Consider the following 22340-nt stretch of genomic DNA (forward strand, 5'->3'; position numbering starts at 1 on the left):
GTTGTGATAAAAATATTGAAGACTGTGTACTAACTTCACTTTTGATAGGCAGCTTTGCACAAAGTTTGGTCTTTTCTTGTAAATCAAGGAGAGGAGGAAGTAAGACCCAAGGCTGAAATTCAGACTTCATTACCAGGAAACTCATCTATAAGTTCACGCTTTCAGACTAGGTCATATCGTGTGACAATAAGGAGATGGGTGTAAGTAACTATGTCTATGTGTCCTTTACTGTAACATTTAGAAGCACCAACAAGAAAATCAGCCAAGTAATAGCCTTATACAAAAATATGTTGATTTATAGATAAACAGTGTAATATATTAAATGTATTACAATTTAACACACGTCAAAGAGTAATAAACTTTAAAAAAAGTTTGTGTTATCACAATTTTACATTTTGCCTGTTGTGTAATTTACACAATGGGTTTCAGTGGCTCATCTAGTACTTTGGAAGAGCGCCCCCCCAACATGAGGGGAGCGCGGCCCCTTAGGGATCGGGGACGCCGGGGGCCGGACCCTCTGCACTAGTTGTGCGTGGACTGGCCAATTACTTCTGCCTGCACGCCTCGCGAGGTGTGTAGGCGGAAGTAATGCCTGGAGAGACACGTTGGGCCAACATTGTAGCCATTCCGGTTGGGGCTGCCGCGTGCCAGTGGGGGCTTACAAGCGCCCCCCCCCCCCAGAAGGCTCGGCCTTCTTCTTTGCACCGCGGCGGCCCCAGACTGACAGAGTGAATTTAATGAAAGTAAATACATAAATACTTCTTCCAATTAAATGAGGTGTCAGTCTGTGTATGACCGGTGTTGGGGCAAGGGCCTGCTGGCGGCTTCCGAGTCCTATGGCTCTTAAGGCTAAGCCAGTCCCCAGGATGGGGTTTCCTCTCTCTGTGTATTTGGTGGCTTGCCAGCCTCTACTCATGGAATTAAATATTGGTACTCAGTACATTCTAGTTCTTTGTGAGCTAGCTCCGCTCTGCTACAGTGTCTACTGAAATTAAACATTAGTAACCCATGAAAGAGTTATTTCTGTCTGTCATATGCAAAACTGCCCATGTTCACAATAACCTTATTGTAGAAACCCTTGAATAAACTTCATTTGAATGCCTGCTGCTTATGTGACGAATCTTCTCATGTGTCTCAGAAAGGTTTGTTCCTGCATGCCTCGTTCACTCTTGTAAACCACTCTTCAAGACCAAATGCCTGTCTTCCACTCTCACTCTTCACATACTTTTTCTGGCTGTTTAACTGTTGGTTCTCAGCCGCTTCATCGTGTAAGCCACAATTTCATTTGATCTTTGACAATCACTGTTTTGTAAAGGATATGTTTTATGGGGTTTACAAAACGGTAGAAGTTTCACATCCATATAATTGTTTTTTGTTAGATCCAAACTTCAATACTAGCGCCATGGTACAGGTGTGACCAGTAATCAGAACCATGTCTCTCTTTCCTGTTGTGCTGCCTAGCCTTTTTTTGTAACACATATTCTCAATAATATTTCGACAAAATATTATTTTGGAGGTCTACTAATAAAAGTGTCTCGGATTAAATCAAGGATCCAACTAATCTCTAATCCACAGGTGCATCACGATTTAACTCTTGTGGACAGTGTTAGGACCTCACTCTGCTGTGTAGGTTTTATTTTTTAAGAGCATTAAATCCATACACTGCAGTCCCACAATTCACTTACTAACCAGTATCTTCCGCATCTCAGCATAATTAAAAAACAGATGTCATGTATAAAATGTATTTGTTAGTTATTATTAAAAACATTATTGCAGTACGAAAAAAAGGGCAAGATCTTTAGTAGCTACTTATTCCTCATGTTCCTTTAGCAGTAGCTGTTCAAAAGTCTTTGCTTCCACATCAAGGAGGGCAACGGGGCAATAGTTTGCAGGGTTTGCCCTGTTGCTGTTCTTGTGGAGTGAAAGTAGAATCAATCCCTTCCAAAGGGCACTGTGGTTGCTTGAAGAGAGGCATTATTTAGGAATGTGAACAAGTTCACCGAGTAATTGGGGTCTGATTGAAGCAAGAAGGTGGAGAAGCAATAGGAGTCGCAAGCATCTGAGAATCGGCCTCGGCTTGCAGGACACATGTGCAAGGCAATGAATTACAGGGTTCAGTGATGAAACCCCACCATAGCTAAATGATTATTGTTTACCATTATTGTTTCTAGTTTTAGTTGTAGAAGTTCTATTAGTCATCACAATGCTTTCAGTACTATGTTGTGATAGGAGAAGTATTCCATACCAATGTTCATGCTCGATTTTAATGGCAATTTTCGTAGTGTGGCTACGATGTCAAAAGTCTTAAATATTAATTGTTGAGAAAACATGCATCGTTCTCTAACCGTGTGTATTATACCTAAACAATCATGGATTGGGTTCTGTAAGTAGGAGTACCCTCTTCGATCACCCTTTTACTTCATAAGGCTTGGACTTTTACTTCCTCTGCAGATCTCTTAAGAAACATAGGCCTTTCTAAGTGTAAGGTCCAGTGCTTTAAATGGAAAAATAGAAGTGCAGGTACTCTGTAATAGAGTACCTGCTTGTTTCTGAGAAGTTAAAAGTATTACGTTTTTCTTGAGATATGCCGGTACTCTCCCTCTCAAAATAAAAAAGTGCCGGTACTCAGTACCGGAGAGTACCGGCCCATTTAAAGCACTGGTAAGGTCACAATAAACTTCGGCATTAAAAGGGACTTGTGCGTTCCAGCGGTGGTGAGCGTGAGGGCCTGCTGCTCCTGAATTCAGGGGTCCTATAGGTTAAAAATCCAGCTTCACCCCCTGTTGTGCCTTTTAATGCCCCTAAGGCTTGACTAAAAGTACCTTTTAACTTCAACACTCATTGTCTTCTGATTAATCATCCGCATCAACTGTTCAATTTCACAAAATGTGATCCTTGTCTGAGCCTTTAGTTAGCAAATAAACGTCTGTTGTCCATACACAGCATAGCATACTCCTTTCTTCTAGGTGCACGTCTTCCTTAGCAGAACTAAAATGCTTTAATGTCTAAGATAGATTGCTCCTCATTCTAACTATATCTGGGGGGAGCGGGGTGACTGTGTGGTTTTGTGTGTGTGTACGCTAATTTGAAAGAATTCTATCTACTTGTGGAGATCGACCATTTTATCCTGTGAATGTATAGTTGCTGCACTGCAGTGGACCAGTGTACGTGAAGGTAATTTATCAGTGGATGGTATATTTCGGACAGCTGACCCCCCTGCCTTCCCCTGGCACTGATCAAAGACTGTGTGATGTTACTGGATTGATTACTGGTGTAGATTGGTGATGGTATGTCATGGGTTTGTAGTGCTGGTACTGATTATTGTTGTTGCTAATGCTTTTCTCCTTTCCCGATTACTTTCTGTGTTTGTTATACCTTATGTGGTATTAGGGAGGGGTGAATTGATGGTTGGTGGGAATATTTCGGGTCCCCTTGGCATCCCACAGGGATTGAGGCACAGTAAATACCAGAGTTACGTGCACTTCAAAGAGGATGTTTGCAGCAGTTGTTAAAAAGCTGTCTTTTGTGGGAGTTGGGTCGGTCTCTACTGCAGCCCTTTACCCACCTTTCATGCATCCACATTTGCACTAAGGGACAGAGGCCCTTTCGGGTGGTTTGGAGGATGCGGTCTGTGCCAGGGAATCAAGGCATGACCCAGTTGCCCAGATTAATTCTCCGGCAGATGATGGTGATATCCCAGGTAGCACCCTGTTGGGTTCTTATGTTGAGTCTCGCTTGGTTCTGGAATTCCTGCCCGAGACTCGACATAGGAGAACAGTGGGAGGAGAACGGTTGAGACGGCTTCGGTGATGGTCGCATCTTCTGGAGCGTTTAAATAAACTCATTTTTAACTACACGTCTCTTCAATCCTCTCCTCCTCCCCTCCCCCCAAAGACCTTCCTGCCCCCAGTTTGTTTTGGGGTGAGTAAACCTCCTGCACAAGTAAAGAGTGCAAGGGCTTGCATAAGAGCCTTTGGTCCTTCTAATGGTCTAGCTTGACCGCAGCTATTACCAGACAATTATATGAGCATCATTAGAGGAGGTGTTTGGCTCCGCCCACATTTTAGGAGCCACGAGTACATCATTTGGTTGTGCAGCAGTTGTGTTCTCCCTCAAGCACAGGTGTGATTATTGTTTTTTTGTCCAGCTACCTAAGCTTGAACTTTAAGGGGCACACACATAAATAAGAGAAAACCCCTTAGAGACAACACACCATCTATTCGTTACTCACCCGACAATCTACATACATACAACATAAATATTCAGTTTTTATAAAGGAAATTTGGTTTAAACCGATAATTTAATAATACTAATTTCCATAAAAAAGACACATGAATAAAACCCTATAAAAAATATATCAAGGATATCAATAAACAAGTAAATAAAACATGGGAGACACAACACAGACAATTCCCTAGTCTATTGTTTTATGCTTTCCACAGTTTGGTATATACTGTCCCATAGATTGCTGTTCCAGGTTTTATAGGGCAGTTCCAGTGGGTTCAGCAAGTTGACAGGCGTCAACGCGTTTCAGTGGTATCTCAAACTCTTATAACCACCTTCTTCAGGACAAAATGATATCCTCCCATCATCACTACTTTGATCATTCACAACAGAAGAACCTTCCAAATCTTGTTCTTATTCCTGGGGCTTTCTTTATTTTCACCCTATTTCCAAGCACAGATCAATTCTTACTCATCTTGGTTTTTACCTTTTTTTTGTACTCAACCGAGCCAAACAATCATGCTAATTTCTTTCTCTTCAATCTTTTATCCACGGGCGGTAACAAATAGATGGTGTGTTGCCCCTAAGGGGTTTTCTCTTATTACTGGAAACGGTGCCCTGTCCCCTTGGGGCATAGGTGCAGTGGGGCCCTCTCTCACTCTTTTCTTGGCACACACCTGAATGACACTGTAAATCTTGCCATTAACCTACGTCGACTTTTGGGTCAGTCTTGACAGTGCAACTACCACTTGACCATTCTGCAAATATGAGTGCTGTGCAATAGTGTTTCGTATTGAATGTTGTCATACAATAAATAGGTCCTGAGATTTTTTAAATATATTTAATAAACTACAAATCTGAGTCTTAGGGCCAGATGTAGCAAAGGGTTTTTCCTATTCTGTGTCAATGGGAAAATGTTTTCGTACATATGGCCCTTAGTCTCGGGATGTTACTTGAGGGGTTGCTGGTTTGGAAAGAAGGGAGTGATCTGAGGTTATTGACGAGTCTCGTTCATATATGTAATGGGAAGCGAGTAATCATTACTGCGTTGCCCTGCACCGGTGGTTGCACCTGGGAACCAAGGAGGAGCGGCTGTGATAGTGAGTAAAGTTTGCGTCCGCTCTACAAATGGAAGACCACTAATGAGCGCCTCTTTCTGTTGCAGATCTGCTTGAGCCTGGTTCGCCTTCTGCACTACCTGGCGCACTCTCCTCTTGGGTCAGTAACTCTGCTGGATTTTCGCCCTCGGCAGTTTGTGATTGTAGACGGGGAGCTGAAAGTAACCGACCTGGATGATGCCAGCATTGAAGAGACTGCTTGTTCTCGCAACAGTGACTGCTTCATGGAGTTTCCAGCCAGGAATTTCACACTCCCATGCTCCGTGGAAGGCATATGTCAAAACATGAACGAGAAGAGGAACCTTTACAATGCGTACAGGTACGTCACCCCGCCCCCTAGGGGAAGCGCTTTCACTCTGACACCAGGAGTTAAGTGGGGCAGCGGTAGAAATAACATTTGTTATTTTAATCATCAAATATTTTTTTAAACAGCATGCCAGCTATTTCACAGTGAATGCTAATGGCGAAGATAAAGTCGTAAAGCTAGTTTTAAACATCCTAATCACCAGTTACACGAAATCCAAATATTAACTTATGCATTTTTTTTCTTTCTTCAGTTGGGTATGAGGGCCGCTGGTGAATGTGTTGGTTTTATAAACCTCCATGCAATGAACAGTTAACTTACTGCGAATGCAAATGAGACACTTGGTGTCTCAGAAGGTGTTAGGGGGTTAGGCCTAGAACTTCAACGTGAAATAAACTAGAATAATTAAATGTGGCCAAGATGATCGGAAGTATATTAAAACAGAACGCCCAGTTTAGAAAAAAAAAGTTGCATCCACTTCATTAACACATTCATATCAATAGGAGGACTGCCTTTAACCTTTGGGTCTTCTGTCTGAGTGCCAAGTCAGCAGCATTGACATTTCCAGTACTACCTCTCTTCCCAGCCGCCATTTTCTGCTCGTTGTATTCTGAGTTTGGGTTGAATTTAACGAACACTACAATGCGCACCACCTCCTCAGAGAGGCAGTAAATGCCCAATCTGTAGTGCTGACAGGTTACAAAATAACCCATCTTCCCTCGGCTGGGTAAGAGGCACACTGCCCACCTGTATGACTTCAGCCAACTGCTCCAGGATGGAGGTACCCATCCACCAGCCAGTACTGTGCCAGCAAAATGCTTACTTAAGTCTTGGCTGTGTTCACCTATTGCCTCCATAATGCACAATTAGTATTTGAACTGTCGGTGGGAAAGGGCAGGAACGCATTTGCCTGGGAAGGCCCCCTTGCAATTTTTTTTATTCTTGTGTCAGATGGTTGGTGTAATCCATCAGTGAGAGAAACCTTCCGATGAATGACACTGCTCAAGTGATCACAGTATCAGGTAATGGAGCAGACTGCTGCAGAGACATGAAGGCATATCACCAGATAGTAGCTTCTACCTATGTTGTGTAACGATGGTCTAAAAGTGTGCTGCAGGTGGGCGAAGAGCATCCAAAAAAGGTTTCTGTACATCTGCATTGCTGCGTCCTGAGTATATGGACTCTGCATGTTACGTCATTCAGCTGTAAGAAGGCTCAACATGTTTTTAAACTCATCTGTTCCATTGTTATTTATTTTTGGGTTGACTGTGTTAACACATGTATATTGATCTTGTTGCATTGAAAACAGAACTCATGTACCACTGTAAACATTTAGGTCAAATATTAAACCGTGAATGTAGGTTGCTAGCCATTTATAGACATTTTAATAACTGAGAAACCGCACAATGAACATAGGGGTGCCCAATTAGGGGGACTGAAGGTGCATAAGGGAGAAGACATGAGAGAGCGGTGAGATCTCTGCATATTGGGTAGGCCATCACCAGTGGCTAATGTGAGCAGGTGATGACAATTGGTAAGGTACCAGTAACTTCATTTGGGAGTTACTTCATTAACTAGACTTTGACCCAGAGCAAGAGAGAGAAAGTAAAAAAAGGAGAGTCAAGGAGAAAGAGAAAGACAGGAAATGTGTAATAGAGGAGGAAGCAGGAATGAAGAACAAATTGCAGTAGTGAGCTGAAGAGACAGAAAGTGTTGTGTTTTGAAAGAAAAAGGCACAAGGTGGAATCAAGACTAGGCAACCCTAGCACTTGGCAGCACTGGTAATGGTCTCTTAAGAAAAACTTTGGCCCTTGCACTTAAAGTTTTTAAGATTAAGCATTGGGACTCATAGACAAACGTGTCTTTGATACTCTCTATAAAGACCCGTTCGCATAAAACCTTTGAAAGATAGTGCACAGGAGATACTCCTGAAATATCCAAAGATATGAAACGTTAGAAAACCCACTGAAATGGGGCAAGCCAAGAGATTGAAAATAAATAAGGAAAGAAAGATTGGGTGTAGTTACGTGTTAAAGTTCTAGAAGTGCTAACCATTGAACAAATATCAAAGAATTAAAAGAACACTCTTAAGGATTCTCTAATTTAGGGGACTAAATAGAATATTTTAGGGGCACTGTGGGATGAGGATCTTGGAAATACTTTGACATCATGTGATTCAGGGCATTGTGGCAGATAGCTTTGAGGAACATTGGGCTATAATTCTAGGATAATGTGGGATGTGTATGTGTGGTGTAATGACCTGAGCTGTCTGCTTCAGATCTGGGGGAACCAGATTTGTGTCTCAGTGTGGGCTCAACAGTCTGTGATTCTAGGCAAATCACTTATCTCCACATGCCTACAATTCAGCACCTTGAGACCCTCACGGGTGATGTACAGCACTTCCTACAAAAACTGGATTTATTTGGGCAACTATGAAGGTAGGATTGTGGCACTGTATACAAAACATTTGGACATCCTATTATATGGCAATAAGGCCTTACTTAGAAAAGGGATTAAAAGTCATTTTTGGAGTGACTTTGGGACACAGAAGAGGTGCCTTTGAGGACAGCAGGTGGGTTGAACACTGCTGGATATCGAGTTATCACACCATGCAATATAGTGTTGCAAGCAGCTTTTAGTGCAGTATGGAAAGTGGATTCGGGCATTGTGAGAGCTTGATTAAATATACATTGAGGTAGGACATCCACATCATGGAGAGCACATAGAAACACTACAAGATGACTTAACAGTACCAAGTGAATCTGATTTGGGGCATCCATAGGCTAGTTTGTGAATCATTGGAAAGTAGATTAAGGGTTTTATAGGGAGAACTCGTGGGAAGTGAGCTTACAGTATTGAGAGATGCCTTTAAGGAACCATAAAAGTTTTTAGGATATCATAGTGACTTTAGGGCAATATGATGGGTGGAAGGAAGGCCATTTCTGGGAGAAGGCTTTAGCGTAATGGGGAGGTGCATTTAAGGCACCCCGAAGGGTGGACTAAGAGCAGTGTTGTTAGGTGGGTTTTAGATTGTCGTATGGAAGGCTTTAGTTCTCTTCAGCAGGTGGCTTTGGGTTATGGTGGGAGGAAGTGTTAAGTGCTCTGAGTAAAATCACGTAAGACAGCTATGGAAGGTGGTCTTAGCTATTCGAGTGTTTAGCTCATTGTATGAGCGGCTTTAGTACTCCAATAGATGGTGTTAGGGAGGATGCATTAAAGACATAATGGGAAATCATTTTAGTTAGCTCTGTAATTCTATGTCATTGATGTTAGTGTAAGGGGACATTGGGAAGTGCTTGAAGAAGAGTGCACCGTTCATTTCAATTTTCTCATAATAACCACGTGTGCTGTGGTACAGTAAATAGCATCCGTGTGTGCTTCACATTTTATCTAAATGCCAAAGTATAATTGATAACTTATTTAAAAAACAAAACACTATAAGCACATGTATCGGTGTACTGCACTCTCTTGTGAATAGTATTCTCCATTGAGCATACAATCTAATATGCACTACACCACTTGCAGACACGTTCCCGGGCGCATTTGCAAAATAACAGTCCATTTTTAGTTTTAATATGTGATAGCATAAATGTTATTAATCATCAATCATAAAAATCCTTGCTGACATACTATATTTTATTCATATTCGAATGGCTTTGGTTCAGCTGCCTTTAACCATTGTCTTCTATGGCTCAAAAACCTGCAGCCATTGGTTTGAGACTGTCAGTCACATCTTAGCCCAGCCCACAGGAGTATTTTCGTCTCACCTTTTTTCTATTGGCTGTCTGAGTGTAGCCTTCCTTCTACATAGAAATACATGAAGAACTAAACCTGTAAAGTACCCTCTCCCATCGCATATTTAGTTTTTTCTCATCGATGAACTATAAAAGGAAAGCACTTCTTTCCTAATTGTTTTACTCTGCAGCAGAAATTATTTATTTATTTTGTCAGCTCAAGTGCTAGCATCATCCTGTTGGGTTTGCCAGTGCTTATTAACTAAAGAGCTGAACCAGTTCTCCCTCCTTCACTCTCCGGTGTCAAACAGTTTTGCAAATTTTGCGGGGGTGCTTTAGTCCTTCGCTGGATGTCCACTTTTGCTTTTCAGTCCTGCTCTATCTGTCCAGTTTCAGTCTTTAAGATGAGGCACACTGTTTGGTTTTGCATAAAACTGGACCCGGGAGGCGGGGTCTTTAACTTAATTTGTCCTACATCCCCAACTTCTCACTAGTGCACTAGATGTGAGCGATTCAGAAATTTTTACATTTAAGTTTTGGGTAACTAATAGCACATCTGGTCATCACTCACACACTGATGGAAATGTTTTAGGGGATTTATAAAACAGTACACTCACCTCTTGAACAGTGGGATTCAGTAATCCTTAGCACAAAGGCCAAGAGTGCTTCAATCTGTCACTTTCGAAAAACAAGGCAGAGCTCCAGCTGTAGAACACAAAGGGAACTCCTTAATACATTTTTGTTGGACCTCGCCCCCTGCACAAAGGATTTAACTAATGCTAATGCTTGGTACAATACAATAATCCCCCACTACTTGATTCACGGTTCTACAGGTTCCTCTGCAAGTAAAGTATAAACCAATTAAATTGATACCACCATCTCTGAAGAATTGTTTACCATTATATTGTACTTTTCTGTTTCTACCCTCTGTCTGCTCAGAAAACTAGACTATGTTCATTTGCCAAAAGGCAGCGGTTTTTCCGCTCTGCTTTTAATGCTGTCTCAAAGACAGCCAAGGACATCCTGCTAGCTTTATGGGCTGCAGGAACAATTCTTTATCAGTATACGCATGCTGTTCCATTTCCTAAGCTGTATTCATATTACTAAGCTCTTCTTGCATTAAAATTATGAAACTCGTATCGGATGGTGGCCAAGAAATGATACAATAAGCTGCAAAGCAATATAATCCAATATGAATTTGTTTTATCGCTGAATATTAAGCACAACAGAAAATTATTTTAACTTTTTTTGCGGTTCCTGCACTGGTTTTGAATCAACATTTCTTCACTGAAATTATCAAACGAAGTTTTACTGCTTGGGCCTGTAGTGCTGGAGACTGCACTATGACTGGACCTTCTCGGCGAGGACAAGTGGAAGGTCGACAGGAACATGATTTTTTTTCAGTTGTTTGCATGCAAGGTCTTTTTTGTGTGCATTTTTTTTGTAAATTGGTCTTTTACGCACAGCCTTCTGTACTGTATGTCTTTTTGTTGAAATGTTTTGACAATTACCTCTTTGTAACGCGCCTCAATGAAATGCCAGTGGATGAAGTGAGAAGTGATTCACCCTCCAAGTCCACGTGCTTTTAAAGGAACTTCCCTTACACATCATGCAGACACATGCCAATACAGCTCATCTTTATAGCTCGGCCGTTAATGTCCTCACTCCAGCCTCCCTGCCCCCCTCCTGCATCATCCCTGGGCCATTTGTGATCTGGAAGTGGAGATGGTTATAACCGCCTGATGGTGGTCTCAAGGGCAAGAGACTTATGGAGAATTTGTGAGTAGAAAGGGTGCAGACAATAGGCAGAACGTGGCTCGGCCTTTACCAGAAAGGACCATCACATGCTCACATCCAAAGTACCACTGGGGCTCTAGAAAAGCGGAGCAATATTGTTTTGTTTTTTCAAAAAATCCAGTGCCACTCACAAAATCTCCTTTAAACCTACCTTTGTATTGCTGCTATAGTCCTGAGATTTTTTCACAATTTGCAAGTGTTTCAGTTTCTCAGGTTCAAGACATCCGCCATCCGCCTGCTGAAGCTGTAAGCAATATCCAAAGATAGCAGAGCGGTCCAGGACCGCAAACTGCATATTAGGTGAACTGCTTCCATCTGTTCCCTTAAACCTTGGTGGCATGTAAAACAATTGGACTGTAAATGCAGTTACCGACCTTTCCTTACATACATTGCTTTTGGCTTCTTCCATCACTTCTGTTCATACTGCCTCATCCACTCTGCCCTTCTCAGGCTATAATTCCTTCTGCTGTGTCCCACATTTGTACAGGATTGCAGTTCTGAAGATCCAGAAATAGATATTTAATAACATTTGTCCAGAAAGCAGACAGGCTTGCAAACAACCCTACTCGCCACTGGGCTTCCCAGCAGGATGCTGTATTAATGGAACATTTACTGGTGACCACAAGGCTGCCTTGTGTACGCTCGCTTGGTCCAGCTAAGCCAGACAGCAGTGTGAATGGCTTTAGCAATGTATTTATTTGATTAGAGAATATGAAGATATTTTCTGAGAAGACTGGTAACATAGCAAATATTGGAACTGTATTTTTAGCTGGCCCATGGTTACTGGAGACATACTCTGCTTCAATAAATTATGTATTTTTTTGGCAGGTTTTTCTTCACGTACCTGCTGCCACACAGCGCACCTTCATTTCTGAAACCATTGTTGGATGCAGTAGTGAATGCAACAGGTATTGTAGTACTGCTGATTAACTTTGAAGTGATATGTGTACAAGAGGGTTAAATTAGGATTTCCCCAAAATGTAATGTTATGGTTTAGGATTCCATACCTTAAATGACCTTGCAGCCATTATTTTTTCATATGTTCTATGTATATCGAAGACCAGCAGCTCTACAAGTAATCCTCTGCATAAAGAAATTACTCATAACAGTGGGTTTCTTTTAATCAGAGACTTAACACAACAGTACTAACCAAGCAAACGTATGCTTGCAAAGAAAAACGTATTTCCACAATTCATATATATTTATTTAAACAGAACTAGAGACACTGACTGCACTAATTGTAAAATCCAGTGAGATTTTCAGGATATTCCCAATGAATATGAATGAGGAACTTTTGCATATGTTCAATTTCAGTGGATCAGTGTTTCTATCTGGTATGGCAACAAGGCCGGTCTTTGTGAGTTTTACTCCATGTAAAATGTGTCCTTCTTCATATAGCTACATTAGAAGAACTCCACACCAGTGCACACTCCTCCATAGACACCAATCTCTCTCCTATTACACATGTCCTCTACATCCAGAAAACGCTCTCTAGCTACCATTTCCACTCAACTTCTCTTTGAATTACCAATGTTTTCAAAGCACCCACGCTCCTAGCAGCCTGACCCTAGGCATCTTTTTGCTGAAGCTTGCCGCTATACTGCACTGGCTCACTGTTTGCCCAGTCTTTCTTTGTATTTGGTAATTTATTCTTTATGTGCACGTGTTGGATATGCCCGTGGTTCTTGAATGGTGGCTATTTTTGTTGGTACACACATATCGGTTCCCAGTGTTTCTTTGTCACTTGCACTGCATGAGTGGATATTTGCGTGATAAATTATTTGCCAGTCTTTTCTCAATTAGTGTGGTCTGTGTGCCATCTGTTGTGTCTGTGATTATTTTCTACAAGTTATGTTTGGTTTCCACCTATTGCTCGTAGACTAAACCAGTCTGTGTCATACATACCGACTTCCATATACCAGTAACAGATTGAGAAGAGGGGAGGAGAGAACCAACCGCAAGCTATGGATGCTTAGCATGGTGCAGAGGTATGAGATAGTTAAGGGAGACATAGACAGGGCTGTGCACAGAGGGTTGAGGGATAGACTGAGCAAAGAATGTGTGAGAAATGAGTCATGGGAGCCATGCGACTGGGCTACCAGGCCCTGCAAATGGGTATATTCCAGGATGAACTGCAAACACCCCCTGTTCTCCTTCCATGCACATTCCCAGGAACCAATCAAACACATAGGTTACTGTATGCAACTTACTCAGACAACGTCAATCAAAAGCATTTGAAGGGCAGATTTAGCCGTTACAGTATGTTTAAGTTGGAGTAGAGGTGTTATTTTTGTTTCTTTTCTAAATGTCTTCTTTGGCACTTTTTTAGGAGAGCTTCGTTGGGGGATTGATGAAACCATTGGTCAGCTAGAAAAAGTTTTATACTTGTATAAGAGTGGCCTTTATTTGGGAAACACAACCCGAACTCCAAAAGCAGGTAAGGCAATTCAAAAGATACATTAAAAATGCCTTATCAACGGCATAAAACGTGTCCCCAACTCCATACATATTTGGACTTGTTGTGTTTGATTTCTGATGATATATGAGGTGCTCTGTCTTCTACTAAAAAAATATTGAACTGAAATCCTTATTCTCTAAACCCAAGACCCAGTTTTCCTTGTAGGTGTTAACATTTTCTTTACAAATCTGGTGTGGTGGTGTATATTTTTGATTTGTGGAGGATTCCTTCTTATATTCTCAAAACCTCGAATTATGATGTGTAGGACAGACATTCTAAAGTCGTGGAAGTTTAGAAAGTACATTTACGTATTTTCTTTTTGTTATTCACTGGCGTAAGGAATATTATGCTACACGGATCCATTGGCTTACTATGTTTGAGTATGCATTTCTTTGTTACTGTTACTTGTTGCTGGTTAATCCTCCGTGGAATAGTGTCTCTAAAATTGTAAAAAATGCAACGTTCAGGGAGGTTCATTATGGTATGAACCTGTTCTGTCTTTGCTTTCATTAGGTTCATGAGTTCATTCTATATTGTTTTAAATATTTTCCTTGTTATTATTATTGCTGTTGTTGATGTTTTTTGTTGTTGGCGGCTCTTCTGTTTACTAGCTCTACAAAAGCCACATAGCATTATTATTATTATTATTATTAAAAGCTACTCTTTAATTTTCTTATTACAGCCGGGTTGTGACTTCTTTAGTTACCTGTAATAACAAAAGATTGTGTCTGTTCAGATGTAATAAATTATTACAGTTGTGAAGTAATAATACCCCCTTCCAGAGCCAGGTGCCAAGGTGGAAGATAGGTCACAGAACATAGTTATAACTTTACTTTAAATAACCAAAATAAGAGCTGGCTTTTCATTTCTAAAAGGAACTGCGATCGCAGAAATTAGATATTTATGGCAACAATATTATTTTTAGCATACTGTAGGGCATTACAGGAAACAGACTCTTTATGCATTTTGTGCATGTGGGTGAGGGGGGGCGTTCCAAATCCACATATTTTCCCTAATTGTACTAAACACAGTAGGTGGTCATGATTTGTGGTTATGGGTGAGGCGTTGAACCCATATGCTTTTAATTAGGTACATTTGTTTTAATATAGTTTAGGTAACGTTCTTAGAAACGGTTTTACAGGCATGCTTATCAGTGTGCATGAGTAGTGTAATAGATGAAATAATAGGTACACTGATATAAGTAAAAAGTATGTAATAGAAGTATAAGTTAGGTAGAAAAACGATATCCAGCTTTATGAATATTTGAAAATGTATGTTCGATGGCATCTGTCGCTGTAGATACGCATGTTCTGCAATAGCTCGCCATCTGGTGTTGGGCCGGAGTGTTACAAGTTGTTTTTCTTCGAAGAGGTCTTTCGAGTCACGGGACCGAGTGACTCCTCCTTTTGTCTCCATTGCGCATGGGCGTCGACTCCATCTTCGATTGTTTTTTTTCCGCCATCGGGTTCGGACGTGTTCCTGTCGCTCCGAGTTTCGGAACGGAAAATTAGCTAATTTCGGAAGATTTTCGTCGGTATTGTTGCGTTCGGGATCGGCGTACTTAGATTCCACACCGCATCGAAGATCGAAGAGCTCCGGTGCCCTTCGGGGTAGTTTTTCGATCCTCCGTCGGGGCCTGGTCGGCCCGACCGCGTGCTGAAAAACGCCGATGGAACGGACCCCGTTCCGTTTCTGCACCAAATGCCACAATAAATACCCCTACACAGACCAACACTTGGTCTGCAACCTGTGCCTGTCACCTGAGCACAGCGAAGACACCTGCGAGGCCTGTCGTGCGTTCCGGTCCCGAAAAACACTCCGAGACCGTCGAGCCAGAAGACTTCAGATGGCGTCCGCACCGACAGCCCAACGGGAGTTCGAGGAACAGGAAGAGGAAGGTACCTTCTCGATCCAAGACTCAGACTCCGAAGGATTCGACGATACACAAACCGTGAGTAAGACGTCGAAATCCACTCAGAGGAACATTTACAAGGCCCAGGGGACGCCACTGCCACCAGGCCATGGCTCGACCCATAAATTCGGTGACCGACCGTCGGCACCGAAAAAGGCCCAAACAGTGCCGAGATCGTCCGACTCCGGTCGAGACACTGGCACGCAGCCTTCTCGGGACCGAGAAAGTGCTGGAGACAAGCCTCGACACCGAGATGCCGGTGTGGACACGGCTCGACGCAGAGACAGCGGCACCGAAACAGATCGACGCCGAGAGGTTTCGGCCCCGAAAAAGAAAAAAGTCACCTCGGAGCCGAAAAAACACGCAGACAGGGTTTCTATGCCGAAACAAACTGCAAGCGACCCAGCTTCAGGCTCTTATACAGAGGAGCACTCGCTAACCTCCCAAATGCAGAAGCATAGGTTTGAGGAAGAGCTACAAGCAACTGATGTGGACCATACGCAAAAGCGTATCTTCATACAGCAGGGGACAGGAAAAATAAGCACCCTTCCCCCCATTAGGAGAAAGAGAAGGTTGGAGTTCCAGACGGAACAGACACCACAACCAAAGGTGGTGAAAAGAGTTACCCCACCACCCTCTCCTCCGCCCGTGATTAACGTCTCACCAGCACAAACTCCATCACACTCCCCAGCTCACACCACCATGAGCCAGGGTGACCAAGATCAGGACGCATGGGACCTATACGACGCCCCAGTGTCAGATAACAGTCCGGAGGCATACCCTACAAAGCCATCTCCACCAGAAGACAGCACCGCGTATTCTCAAGTGGTGGCTAGAGCAGCACAATTTCACAACGTAAGCCTCCACTCAGAACAGGTCGAGGATGATTTCTTATTCAACACACTCTCCTCCACCCACAGCTCATACCAAAGCCTGCCTATGCTCCCTGGTATGCTCCGGCACGCAAAAGACATCTTTAAGGAGCCGGTCAAAAGTAGGGCAATCACACCAAGGGTGGAAAAAAAGTATAAGGCGCCTCCTACAGACCCGGTTTTCATCACTACACAGCTGCCACCAGACTCTGTCGTTGTAGGAGCAGCTAGGAAAAGGGCCAACTCTCACACATCTGGAGATGCACCACCCCCAGATAAAGAAAGCCGCAAGTTCGATGCAGCTGGTAAAAGAGTCGCAGCACAAGCTGCAAACCAGTGGCGCATCGCGAACTCCCAGGCACTACTTGCGCGCTATGACAGAGCCCACTGGGACGAGATGCAACATCTCATTGAACATCTGCCCAAGGACTTACAAAATAGGGCAAAACAAGTGGTTGAGGAGGGACAGACCATCTCCAACAACCAGATACGCTCCTCCATGGACGCTGCAGATACAGCTGCACGGACAATTAATACATCTGTAACTATCAGAAGGCATGCATGGCTCCGAACGTCTGGATTTAAACCAGAGATTCAACAAGCAGTTCTCAATATGCCTTTTAATCAAAAAGAACTGTTCGGTCCAGAAGTGGACACAGCGATTGAGAAACTCAAAAAAGATACGGACACTGCCAAAGCCATGGGCGCACTCTACTCCCCGCAGAGCAGAGGGAATTACAGCACATTCCGTAAAACGCCCTTTCGAGGGGGGTTTCGGGGTCAAAGCACACAAGCCAGCACCTCACAAGCCACACCGTCCAGTTACCAGGGACAGTATAGAGGAGGTTTTCGGGGACAATATAGAGGAGGGCAATTCCCTAGAAATAGAGGAAGATTTCAAAGCCCCAAAACCCCTACTACTAAACAGTGACTCACATGTCACTCACCCCCTCCACACAACACCAGTGGGGGGAAGAATAGGTCACTATTACAAAGCATGGGAGGAAATCACTACAGACACTTGGGTTCTAGCAATTATCCAACATGGTTATTGCATAGAATTTCTACAATTCCCTCCAAACATACCACCAAAAGCACAAAATTTAACAACACACCATTCCAATCTCCTGGAGATAGAAGTGCAGGCACTATTGCAAAAGAATGCAATCGAATTAGTGCCAAACACACAAATAAACACAGGAGTTTACTCACTGTACTTTCTGATACCAAAGAAGGACAAAACACTGAGACCAATCCTAGACCTCAGAGTAGTGAACACTTTCATCAAATCAGACCACTTCCACATGGTCACACTACAAGAAGTATTGCCATTGCTAAAACTACACGACTACATGGCAACTTTAGACCTCAAGGATGCTTATTTCCATATACCAATACACCCATCGCACAGGAAATACCTAAGGTTTGTATTCAAAGGAATACATTACCAATTCAAGGTACTGCCTTTCGGATTAACAACCGCACCAAGAGTCTTTACCAAATGTCTAGCGGTAGTCGCTGCACACATAAGAAGGCAGCAAATACATGTGTTCCCATATTTGGACGACTGGCTAATCAAGGCCCATTCGTTCATACAGTGCTCAAATCACACAAATCAGATCATACAAACCCTCTTCAAACTCGGGTTCACCGTCAACTTTACAAAATCCAACATTCTGCCGCGCAAGGTACAACAATACCTAGGAGCCATAATAGACACATCAAAGGGAGTAGCCACTCCAAGTCCACAAAGAATTCTAAATTTCAACACCATCATACAACGCATGTATCCAACACAAAAGATACAGGCAAAGATGGTATTACAACTCCTAGGCATGATGTCTTCATGCATAGCCATTGTCCCAAACGCAAGACTGCACATGAGGCCCTTACAACAATGCCTAGCATCACAGTGGTCTCAAGCACAGGGTCACCTTCTAGATCTGGTGTTAATAGACCGCCAAACTTACCTCTCGCTTCTGTGGTGGAACAACATAAATTTAAACAAGGGGCGGCCTTTCCAAGACCCAGTGCCACAATACGTAATAACAACAGATGCTTCCATGACAGGGTGGGGAGCACACCTCGATCAACACAGCATACAAGGACAATGGAACGTACATCAAACAAAACTGCATATCAATCACCTAGAACTTCTAGCAGTTTTTCAAGCACTAAAAGCTTTCCAACCAATAATAGTTCACAAATACATTCTCGTCAAAACAGACAACATGACAACAATGTATTATCTAAACAAGCAGGGGGGGACGCACTCCATGCAGTTAAGCCTGCTAGCACAAAAAATTTGGCATTGGGCAATTCACAACCAAATTCGCCTAATAGCACAGTTTATACCAGGGATCCAAAATCAACTCGCAGACAATCTCTCTCGAGATCATCAACAGGTCCACGAATGGGAAATTCACCCCCAAATTCTGAACACTTATTTCAAACTCTGGGGAACACCTCAAATAGACTTGTTTGCGACAAGGGAGAACGCAAAATGCCAAAACTTCGCATCCAGATACCCACACAAACAATCCCAAGGCAATGCCCTATGGATGAACTGGTCAGGGATATTTGCTTACGCTTTTCCTCCTCTCCCTCTCCTTCCTTACCTGGTAAACAAACTCAGTCAAAGCAAACTCAAACTCATATTGATAGCACCAACTTGGGCAAGGCAACCCTGGTACACAACGCTGCTAGACCTATCAGTGGTACCCTGCATCAAATTGCCCAACAGGCCAGATCTGTTGACACAGCACAACCAAAAGATCAGACACCCAGATCCAGCATCGCTGAATCTAGCAATCTGGCTCCTGAAATCCTAGAATTCGGGCACTTACAACTTACCCAAGAATGTATGGAAGTCATAAAACAAGCCAGAAGGCCATCCACCAGGCACTGCTATGCAAGTAAATGGAAGAGGTTTGTTTGCTACTGCCATATTAATCAAATACAACCATTACACACAACTCCAGAACATGTAGTGGGTTACTTGCTTCACTTACAAAAATCTAACCTAGCTTTCTCTTCCATTAAAATACACCTTGCAGCAATATCTGCATACCTGCAGACTACCTATTCAACTTCCCTATATAAGATACCAGTCATTAAAGCATTCATGGAGGGCCTTAGGAGAATTATACCACCAAGAACACTACCTGTTCCTTCATGGAACCTAAATGTTGTCCTAACTAGACTTATGGGTCCACCTTTTGAACCCATGCACTCCTGCGACATACAGTTCCTAACCTGGAAGGTGGCATTTCTCATCGCCATTACTTCCCTAAGAAGAGTAAGCGAGATTCAGGCGTTTACAATACAGGAACCTTTTATACAACTACACAAAAATAAAGTCGTCCTAAGGACCAATCCTAAATTTTTGCCAAAGGTTATTTCACCGTTCCATCTAAATCAAACAGTGGAACTTCCAGTGTTCTTTCCACAGCCAGATACCGTAGCTGAAAGGGCACTACATACATTAGATGTCAAAAGAGCATTGATGTATTACATTGACAGAACAAAAAACATCAGAAAGACTAAACAACTCTTTATTGCATTTCAAAAACCTCATGCAGGAAACCCAATTTCAAAACAAGGTATAGCCAGATGGATAGTTAAATGCATCCAAATCTGCTACCTTAAAGCTAAACGACAGCTGCCCATTACACCAAGGGCACACTCAACCAGAAAGAAAGGTGCTACCATGGCCTTTCTAGGAAACATCCCAATGCAAGAAATATGTAAGGCAGCCACATGGTCTACGCCTCACACATTCACCAAGCACTACTGTGTAGACGTGTTATCCGCACAACAAGCCACAGTAGGTCAAGCCGTATTAAGAACATTATTTCAGACTACTTCCACTCCTACAGGCTGATCCACCGCTTTTGGGGAAATAACTGCTTACTAGTCTATGCAGAACATGCGTATCTACAGCGACAGATGCCATCGAACTGAAAATGTCACTTACCAAGTGTACATCTGTTCGTGGCATCAGTCGCAGTAGATTCGCATGTGCCCACCCGCCTCCCCGGGAGCCTGTAGCAGTTTGGAAGTTACCTTCAATTATTTATATATGTATCATCTCAACCTTAAATAGGTGCATACTTAGTCACTCCATTGCATGGGCACTATTACTACAATTCAACTCCTACCTCACCCTCTGCGGGGAAAAACAATCGAAGATGGAGTCGACGCCCATGCGCAATGGAGACAAAAGGAGGAGTCACTCGGTCCCGTGACTCGAAAGACCTCTTCGAAGAAAAACAACTTGTAACACTCCGGCCCAACACCAGATGGCGAGCTATTGCAGAACATGCGAATCTACTGCGACTGATGCCACGAACAGATGTACACTGGGTAAGTGACATTTTCATTATTCTTATGGGAATATCTTTAACACATGCAGTTTTCTTATAATGTACAGGTTGGTACGTTAATAATGAAAAACATAATTGTATATAAGATGACTTGTCAACAGATGTGTTTCAGTGCCATTGTAGGTAACACAGCACATTGCTAGAGACCTGTAGTTACAGTTGCAGATCAAGCTACTGAAATTCCTGCGAAAAGAGGTTGTGAATCAATTCCTTTGACAGAAATTTGCACCATCCTTTATACCCATCTAGTTTTAACAGGAATAGGTTGGCCACATAATGTATAGAAAAATGTCATTATAGACATGCTTCATGAAGTCTTCTTGAGAAATGTAATAGTCTATTCACCTAGAACTGTAAAACAACAGAGGGTCTACTCCGCTAACCCCCAAGTGACTGACTTAACTTTTTAAATCTTGTTTTTTGTTTATAAAAGAGAGATGTGTGTCCTTATTTCTGTTGTTGTGGTTTTTGCCAAAATCCTATGAAACCTTGCATTATATGGAATGTAAAGAAGGTTTTTCAACGGTAATTCAGTGAAAGTTCATTACCATCACACTTGAAACATGTTATATGGAGATATATCACTCTTCTCTCTATCCTAAGTCTTAATAGCACTTCAGTTGCTTGTAATGCGACGTGAGTTGGAGCTGGGGTCCCGCATGCCTTGTATGTCTGTGGCTGAAGGCTTAAAATCTGCTCTGGAGACTGTGGTGTAGTTATTGTGCCGCTTGCTTCGCTTTGGGCACAGAACAATGTTGGGAAATCTCTCTTTTTCTCAGTTGGATTCTAAAGTACTCTGGACTGCATAGGTGTCTCGGTCTACCACATAAAGCATCACAGCGTCTAAAGTGGGCATGGCTGCAAACTGGTTGTTGAAGTTCTTGACCTGTGAATCAGGGGCCAGGTTCAGTAGCATTGCCAGTGTGTCCTGTGCCCTAGTGTCAGGGAGGTAAAGGCCGCCGCGACTGCTTCTTGAATGATGAAATACACCAATAATCAGGGTTCATTGGGGCCCCGGTGCCACTGCACCTAATCCACCAGTGGAAGCTACTTCCATGACCAAGTAGTCCCAGCCCTGCCCATTGGGAGGTTGTGGATTACAAAAAAAACAGGAGGAATGTTGTTAAAAGTTCAGTGGCCTCACAGCACCGTTGCTTTGAAAAGACATGCCGTTTGCAGATTAGTTGCAAACATTAAACCGTTGGCAACAGGCAAAGGGAGACCGTGTGCTTCTCGCCAGACCCTGAATCGTAGACACAGATATTTCTTTACATTGTCCGCGAGCAGAGGCTCCACAATTATAAACGGTTCCTCCGGGTCTGGCAGGGAAGTGGGTGCAGGTGCTCGGCCGCCTTCGCTAATTTTCAGATTGTCATCACATTCTGAGCTGAGTGATGCCTGTCAGCACAGGGGAATTATTTTCAGCAGTCCGATCAAAAACACAAACACCCCTTTGTTAAACAAGTGCCGGAGAGGTTGAGCCTTTCTGCGACGCCAGTTGATTCCAGTAGCAGCTGCCAGACCCGCCCAATTCCT

The 22340-nt window shown here is 42.8% G+C and overlaps 1 protein-coding gene across 1 annotated transcript in view; it reads left to right on the forward strand.

Moving 5' to 3' along the window:
• PKDCC (protein kinase domain containing, cytoplasmic) overlaps window positions 1–22340 on the forward strand; it is a 78167-nt gene that overhangs the window by 28176 nt on the left and 27651 nt on the right. Inside the window, exons 3-5 of the mRNA XM_069233972.1 lie at window positions 5390–5661; window positions 12006–12085; window positions 13507–13614. Of these exons, the coding sequence (XP_069090073.1) occupies window positions 5390–5661; window positions 12006–12085; window positions 13507–13614 (460 nt within the window). The remainder of the gene's footprint in view (window positions 1–5389; window positions 5662–12005; window positions 12086–13506; window positions 13615–22340) is intronic.

Source organism: Pleurodeles waltl, chromosome 5 (assembly GCF_031143425.1).
Source record: "Pleurodeles waltl isolate 20211129_DDA chromosome 5, aPleWal1.hap1.20221129, whole genome shotgun sequence".
Classification (NCBI taxonomy): Eukaryota; Metazoa; Chordata; class Amphibia; order Caudata; family Salamandridae; genus Pleurodeles; species Pleurodeles waltl.